This window comes from Pararge aegeria, chromosome 20, assembly GCF_905163445.1.
Source record: "Pararge aegeria chromosome 20, ilParAegt1.1, whole genome shotgun sequence".
In the NCBI taxonomy this organism is placed as follows: domain Eukaryota; kingdom Metazoa; phylum Arthropoda; class Insecta; order Lepidoptera; family Nymphalidae; genus Pararge; species Pararge aegeria.
The window spans coordinates 2,027,237-2,035,868 of NC_053199.1; the positions used below are offsets into that span (position 1 = coordinate 2,027,237).

The 8,632-nt window shown below is 34.2% G+C and overlaps 2 protein-coding genes across 2 annotated transcripts; one reads left to right on the plus strand and one right to left on the minus strand.

Annotated features, from left to right (window-relative positions):
• The first annotated feature begins 41 nt into the window (after nucleotides 1-41).
• On the plus strand, nucleotides 42-6,262 carry LOC120632786 (FAM172 family protein homolog CG10038). Its single transcript, XM_039902795.1, has 6 exons — nucleotides 42-341; nucleotides 905-1,202; nucleotides 2,187-2,342; nucleotides 2,845-3,040; nucleotides 4,236-4,320; nucleotides 5,658-6,262. Exons 1-6 carry the CDS (start codon nucleotides 191-193, stop codon nucleotides 5,735-5,737), a joined length of 966 nt encoding a protein of 321 aa, XP_039758729.1. The 5' UTR covers nucleotides 42-190; the 3' UTR covers nucleotides 5,738-6,262.
• Nucleotides 6,263-6,675: 413 nt separating this feature from the next.
• LOC120632737 (RNA-binding protein NOB1) lies at nucleotides 6,676-8,290 on the minus strand. Its single transcript, XM_039902724.1, has one exon. It carries the CDS (start codon nucleotides 8,096-8,098, stop codon nucleotides 6,755-6,757), a length of 1,344 nt encoding a protein of 447 aa, XP_039758658.1. The 5' UTR covers nucleotides 8,099-8,290; the 3' UTR covers nucleotides 6,676-6,754.
• Between the last annotated feature and the right edge of the window lie 342 nt (nucleotides 8,291-8,632).

Below are 8,632 nucleotides of genomic sequence, written 5' to 3' on the forward strand. Positions count from 1 at the left end.
CACTGATATTTGTTTACCTTTAAAATGACGTATGGAATGGACTTCATAGTTTATGTTCCGAATTTTAATTTCTATTAGGTACCGAAGTCATTAATTTTATTTAATTAAACAAGAACCTATTTGTTTCTTTCTAGTTCATAAATTTTCTGTTTCTACTTTCTATGACGTAAATTTCAAAACAAGAAGATTCATGAGTAAACTTCTCCGGTTTTGTAAACAATCACTCGCTAAAGGCGAGAAAAGATTTTCTGTTAACGGCCCTGGTAGGAAGAACCAGACTCATAAACAAACCATGAACATTAATAAGACTATTACAGAATTGGGATATGCGTTTAATGCAGGTAATCGTTACTAATATTATAAATGCGAGTGTGTGTGTTTGTTTGTTAGTCCTTCCTAAGCAACCAATCAACTTGATTTTTGGCATAGAGTTAGTTGAAATAACAGAGAGTAATATAGGCTACTTTTTATCCAAGGGAAACAACTATCATCCCATTCCATGTTCCACTGCACATGCCTCTTACAAGGTACATTTCTTTTCAAAGGTAGCCCTTAATTGCTGTCTCACCTAGTGGTTAGTGATGATGCAGTCTAAGATGGTAGCAGGCTAACCTAGTTGTATTCCCAATCTATTTCCACGCAACGTTGTATAAGGTTCAATCCCCGGAACACGCATTGGAACTATTGTCTGTTTTAGTCTGCTGGGCTTTTTTTTTTTTTTTAATTTTGTCACTTTTGTATTCTACAATGTAGACTTGCAACCTTGCATTAGTGTCAATCACCTTGGTATAATTTATAATTTTTTTTTTATTTATTTACATGATATGCTGCATTGTTGTATTAGGATAACTTTTTCCTGTAATGACAAAAATGTAAGATGGGAATAAATAAATAATATTTCCAGATGGTCAACTGAGAAAAATAGATGAAAATGGTCAGCCTGGTGACAATCAATTCCAGTTTACAATCAGCAATGACCACCAGGAGTGTCAAGCTCACTATGAAGTCCTTGGCACAGCAATTACTCAATACATATATAATTTGCTAGAGAAAGAGGGCTTATATAAGCTGCCTGTACCTAAAGGAAGTACGGAAGACAATGGTACTTTTATATTTGTATCAAAAGACTATGATAAGCAGGATGTCTTAATGGTGCTAATACATGGCTCTGGTGCTGTCAGAGCTGGGCAATGGGCTCGCTCGTAAGTATTGCCACCAAGTTTTCTTTACATTACCCCCTAAATACTAAAAGCATTTATCACAAAATGGGATCGACCACATGCACAGACAACATCAAACGAGTCGCAGGAAGACGCTGCGTACAGGCGGCCCAGAATTGTTGAGTTTGGAACGCCCTACAAAAGACCTATGTATAGCAGTGGACGTCAATCGGTTGACTTGATGAATGTGGGACATCAATGGATTGTTATGATGATACAAGTCACAAGATCACATCTGCTCCAATGAGAGTTGGTTGGATGTACAATATGTTATATAAGTTGTGTGTTGATGTACAATATGCTATATTACCCGGCTAAGTTTGTTGTGTCTTCTTAGACCAGGGCACGTTTGGAACCCTCGTAGCTTTTGGTTTAAGTTGGCAAACTAAGTTATCACCATCTCCTTACAATTATGTAAACATACTATATGTATGAACGCTTCATAAGTGCCTGTGATAGGCCAACACAAATAAAGAAGTTTTGAATTTAAATTTGAATTTTATGTCTTTTTTTAAATTTTGTTTAGCAATGATGAAACAATATGCTGCAGAAATAAGATATATTGACACATTGACTGGTACAGATTGCATGGCAATACCTAGCATTATGTTCTCTATGTTTCGTACTTCTATGTTTATCTAGTTGCAATGAAAATAAAAAAGAAAGTCATTAAAATATTTATCTATATTACCTAAGGTAAGGTATCGCAGGAATGTAAAAATAATTAGAATGTTCAGAAACCCACACTCTAGAATAAATGAATATAAATAATGCTACACTTTTCTGAAAGAAATAAAAATAAAAAAGGTCACAGAACATAACCTAACACGTAATCTGATTATTAAGATTAATGTTTACTGATGGAACATGCTTTAGCCATAAGTCTGCCTTTTGCAAGCTAAAACAGCTTAGAATAATTAAAAAAATTCTGATCAATTTCTGATTTTCATTTTCTATTAATTACAGGCTTATAATCAATGACTGCATTGACACTGGCACTCAAATCCCATACATCAGGCAAGCTATTAAGCGTGGGTATGGTATCATGGTACTGAATTGCAATGACAATTATCGTGAAGACAAGAAAATTCAACATAGCAGTACAGCTGAGGAACATACGGTGTATGTATGGGATTTAAATATATTTTAATATAAATTCAGCAAAAATATATTTGGAGACCTCTAATGAGATAGTACTTGAACAAGCAGCATTTAATTATAATATATACCCTATATAGGTAATTTTTTTCTATAGTGATATTTTGACGACCTCCCTAGTGCAGTGTGGTTTAGTAGGAGGTCCCGGGTTCGCTTCCCAGCAGGAGCAATTTGGGAATCTATGATTTCCGGGAGGCTTTGGCCTTGGGTAGTTACCACCCTACCGACAAAGACTTATATTCGATCTGTGTGAAACTGATTAGGGGTATGACTACCAAACTCCTTAACAGGTCAGCTTGCTTCCATCTTGGACTGCGTCATCACTTACTACCAGGTAAGATTGTAGTCAAAGGCTAACTTGTAGTGGAACAAAAAAAAAAAGATAACTAAATATTTCTGACTAAATGAGTCAGAAATATGGTCAAGAATAAAATATTTTTTTACTGTGAATGTTTAACTTTTTCAGGTATGTATGGGATGCATACATAACGAACACAAAAGCTTCAAATATTGTTATAGTGGCCCATAGTTATGGTGGAGTCATAACTGTCATGTTGGCCGAAACACAAAAGAAACAATTTGAGAAAAGGGTCAAAGCAGTAGCGTTGACCGATTCGGTTCACGGTTTCTCAGGTGCTAAAATTTCAAAGCATTTGAAAAGAGTAAGTACTTGCCTTGTATTTTTATTGCAAAGAGTAAACCTGATACCTGATATAAAACTAGTTATACACCTTGTTAATGAGAACCGAAATAATACTTCAGAATCTTACGGGGTACATTATTTACTGTCTCTGAGACTTATTTGTAAAACTGAAACGCTAATAGTTTTTAAGTAAACCATTGCTATAGTTTTTACTGAAATAAATCAGATACAGCCCTAACATCACATGCAAAAGTAAAATCTCGGGACTCCTGCCACTCAATTAGGTACGCGTGACGTAGCGTAGGTACTATGCACGTCACCACGTGTTGGACTTTTATTTTCAATAGGGTTGCCATAAAGAAACACGTAGATGTTTAGAATTATGTAGTTTGTATGGAGAATAAAAGTTTTTTTTTTCATTTCATATTTTTATAGGGTGACCTCCTTAGGAAATAAACTTATGCACCCTTGAACAGTATTTGGGAATTCCGTTATTTAGTATATCAAAATGTGTATCATTCCCCTTGTTTACGATATCCGTGTATAGAAAGTTCTAGACTTCAAAGAAGTGGTATAAAAGCTGTGTCGCGACTGACTCGGCTCCGAGAGCAAAGCAAAGAGACTTCCAAATAAAACAAAGGAACAGTTTGTTCTGGTACCATCAGGTCTGGTCTAATCAGATTCATGGGGGCTCTTATTACAAATCCTTAAAACCTAGTATGTAACAGTATCTATACTTATTCAAGTAAGATTTAAAAATGACTGTCATTTATTAAAAATATATTTACTACATATTCAAAACAGAAGCACGTTCTCTAACTTGTGTTTATCAAGACAGAAATTTCAAATGCAAGTATTTTGCTAGTTTAGTCTTGCTCAATACTCAGCAAGAGTAAACTGGGCTATTTGTATAGCAGGCAGACTGAATCGATTTTGAGAAAAAAAATCAGTATGAAAGTACATATAGGTAGTTATTTAATAGTAGATATGCAAGAAAAAACCTTCTCATTGTTGGAGGAGACCCGTGCCTTGTATTAGTCAAATGCAGATATTGTCATCACTAACATTAGTGTAACATGTTAAATGTTGTTGTTTATGTTACATGTTAACGCTTCATAAGTGTCTGTGATAAGGTCTACGTGAATAAAACATTTTTGAATTTCGAATGTTGATGTGGAGGATGCAAAAAAATAAATAATTTTATTGCATTTCAGATATCAAAAAATTGGATATCAAGCACATCGCCATTAGATACACCAATGAAAACACCAGAATTTGATATTACAAGAGTTTCAGCTGGTAAGACGCCCAGAAAGTTCTATGTCTAAAATATTTAGTTTGTGACTATTGAAGTTTAAATAGAAGCCCCATTCAAAACTAAATATTGTCTGCTGTTTGCCCGCTTCTTGTAGCATCCTCTTTGTTACTACTACCGGCTATTGTGTTCACAAACCTGTCTGCCCAGTGGTGATTATGGGCAAACCCTTCCCTTAAGAGAGGCCTTTAGTCCAGCAGTCGATTTCCATAAGTTATTGATGATGACTAATGTATAAAAAAATGAACTGCATACAAGTACTATTAATTAAGTATTTATTTATCTACTCAAACTCATATTTAAGTATATTAAGATATGTATTAGTATATTTATTTTGTATATTTATCAATAGCATTTTTTTATTTGTGTAGTCTGGTTTATGTATTAGTATGTAGATATTCGTATGTATGCACTAAATAGTGTACCCCACCTATTTGTTTTCTTTTTAGTTTTCCTAATCCTAAGGTTGCCTAGCAGAGATCGCTACTTAGCGATATGGCCGCCTTTTGTATCCTGCTTCATTCTTCATATGTTTTTTCTTTATTGTCTCGTTTTTTTGAGTGGTGTACAAATAAAGAGTATAAATAAATAAATAAGTACATATCTTAAACTGAATGCCTTAGCTTAACTACTCATCCACCATTTTCTTTCTTTGATTTTATGCCAGCCTACTGCTTTATGCCTACACTGAGCATACGCGAGTACAAGACACAAGTACCTACGCGACGCAAACTCACACACGCACAATCATACACTCAATCATCGAGACCAAAATTTAAGGAGAGCACTGTCGCCTGCTATACAGGTTTTTACCTAAATCAGGGACAGATTTTAAATTGTACCATTACATACATTTATTACGTACACACCAATATAAGTTATGATGTACGCATTTGTTTGTATAATTATTATAATTACTTTACGTTACTTTACTTGTACTAGTACCTATCTATGATAAATAAATAAATAAATTGAAAAAAAAAACCCTGTGCACACCACTGAAACACCATACTAAAATATACAACCCCTTTCTTGGCTTCTTTTAAAACTTGCACAAACCTAAAATTAAGTGATGAGCTATTATATAATGTATCTATGAATATAAAAATAAATAAAAGGATCTTTGGTGCAGATTTTAAATGTTTACTTTCTGCTTACTATTTACTGCTGATCCTAGTGGATTGTTTGATATGTGTCTATCTATCTAGGGGGTCTACAAATCTGCGCTTTGTACTTTCAGTTATGTTTGTAATAATGACAGTACTCAGTTAAAAGTACTTATCTTTAAATTTACTTAATATAATTTATTTTCTTTTTTCAGGTCACCCAAAACATGAAATGACATCATGTAAATGTATAGATTCAGTCTTCACTTTTTTTGAAGAAAAGCTTAGAGAATAAATAATATCTAATTCACCAATTTTGAGTATAATTATTGTGATATAAAATACAAGTCAGGCACAAAGAATAGCACAATTTATACAAACATGACAGATAGGGCTTGCCTAGCTTCGGAATTTAGTTACTGTAAACTTTTTACAAAATTAATAAATAAATTTAGGTTAGTAGAAGTGACTCTGTCCATGTGATTTCTATTCATGTTTTCACTACTAAACGCAAAAGCAATTGAAGCATGAATTGGTTTTAGCCGAATTACACAAGCATGACAAGATCCAAACCAATGTGAATGTGATGCTGGTAGCACAGTAGGTGGGTACAACCTTCTCTGCTTTATGGCTTATGACAAACAATGGGGCATGGAGACTTGATGATTATGAAGCTGCACATTGGAAGTAGCATAAAGCCTATATTATATTTTTTGACGTTACAACGTCTTATAGTTCGATGGAGCCGGCTGCATGCACGAAAAAACATGACGTAGGCTATGGGTAAGGCTTGAAGTGCAAGCAAGAGCGCGGAACGAGCGACAAAGAGGCACAGTCGGCCTCCGCGTGGACAGCTTCTATACAATAATACATTTACATGTTTTCGGCAAGGATGAAGTGCAGTGAAAAGCAACTGTTTAAAGCAACGATAATATCTATCAAACAAATAAAATTAAAATTTTCTTTTGAAAAATGCAACCATTCCATCAGTATTTTCTTAAGACGTTGTCACGTTCAACTATCGTCAGTAAGCCGACTTTACAGACAACCAATTTTTTTTGGAATGCACTAATCTCTGGAACAAACTGTTAGATTTGTTTTTTTTTCAATGTATACAAATATGTGCAAAATCATCATGCTACTTAATTACCACTGCTGTATTAAAATAAAGAATGTTGATATAATGTTCAGCCATATGCTTTTCCATGAGATGGAAATGTGAAAAAATTAGAATAACTTTATAATAGTACATATAATGTAAATAAGTATATTTGACATAATACAAAACTGAAATGACATTTTAAAAGTATTTTTATTTCTTCTTTCCCTTAGAGAAATGTTTCATCCAGTACTTAACATCTTGTTTGTCAGCCCTCACTCCTAGAACTGCAGATTTTGAGTTCACATCCTTCATAACAAATGGAGAAAAACCTGCAGTGTAATCTGGGTCTAATGCATTTGTTTTGCTACGAGCTATTTTTGTTGCAAATCTCTTGTGAATATGCTGATCTTCAGTTAATATTGGATATTGGAAGTGCTGCCCACCTTTAGGTGTGGGCAAACTGAATCTTTTCCCTCTACCTGTCAAAGGTTTTTTACCGTTAATGTGTATATGTTGATTACCATGTTCATCTACACTCACTGAAACTTTTTTCAATGTTGCATGTCCACATTTTGGACAGAATAATTTTGTCATAATACTAGTAGTTTTGAAGCAGGTTGTGCAACGAAAAATAAATGTCCTTAGTTGCCTTATGACTCTTCCATCAATAGATGTAACATTCAGGCCAATCTGTTTAAAAACATTTTGCATAGCAAAATCTGAAGTAATGCATGCAACTTCTACATTCTTCTCCTCAAATACGCCATCTTCTAGTTCTTTCCTTTTTTCTTTTAGGTTGTTTGGTGTTATCCATTCACCATTATCACTATCAGATTCCTCACTTTCCGATTCATCATCACAATCATCATCAGAAACTTTGGTAATACAGTTTTCTACATCCTCTTCATCTCGCAAATCCATATTTTTGATTTGATTTGCAATTTCTTCAGCTAGTTTACTATCATCGTCATTTTCTTCTTCACCATCTTTGACAGTAATTTCAACATTCCTCAAGTCATTATCAACTTGTTTGTTTTCTGTAGCATCCGATTTTTTTCCTTGTGTACTTAGAGCCTGTTTTTCATCAGGTTTTGCTATTGAATCAAGTTTATAGTTATCATTGTCTAATTTTAAAGATTCTGTATTAGTCTCAGATGTCGAAGTTGTATTTTTATCTGTATTCGAATTGAAACCTGGTAGACCAGTGACTTTAATGGTTTTTTGTATTGTTGGTTCTTTTTTAAGATGGTCAGAACCAATAACCTCCTTCTCAAGTTGATACGTTAACGCCATTACCTTAATATCTGTAGCAGAGAGGCTGGTGTAATCGCCAGTTTTCTTTGCGAATTCCGTGATGAATTTGATGTTTTCGGAGAAGACATCCTTAACTTTTAAGTCGTACGGTAGCACTACGAGTTTCCTACGTTGCCGGTCATTGGTTATCTCGTCAACCACTTCTTGAACTGTATACGCAGATTCTGCGATTTCTTGCAAATTAGCTGCTCTAATGAAAGCAGTTGTGTCCACGACCAAGTGTTTTACTTTCTTGGACATTTTGTAACCTCACATGTAACAAACAAAATGTTATTGCTTATGCGATAATTTTAGCTGCGGAAGTGGCTTCGGATCTTTATTTCAGAATTATTCACGAAATATTTGTAAAAACACAATTTATATTATTCAATTTTCAATTCCCTTGCTGTTTGCACGTGCAAGAGAGTTCAACAATGTCATTGTTATACGTCAATGTCAGGATTGGTTGACGTTTTATTTATTTTTTGTTATAAGTGGATCGGGAAGGGCTCGTTGACTCTGGGCATAACTCTGGGGAAACTGCAGGCAAGATGTTCCTTCACAATAAAAAACCACTTCAATATATAAAGTCATGGGCAATAAAGAGATTGACTATTTTGACTTCATTATTATATCCAAAAAATATGAATAAATCGAACAAAAGATATCGATATATCTATTTAATTCGAGCCTGGCGCTCCGAGTGACCTATTTATCATTAATTGGTTATCTGTGATCTATTTTTGCTGTTGCTGTTGTCAATAGACTGTCAACTCTTTTGTTAATTTTTATTCT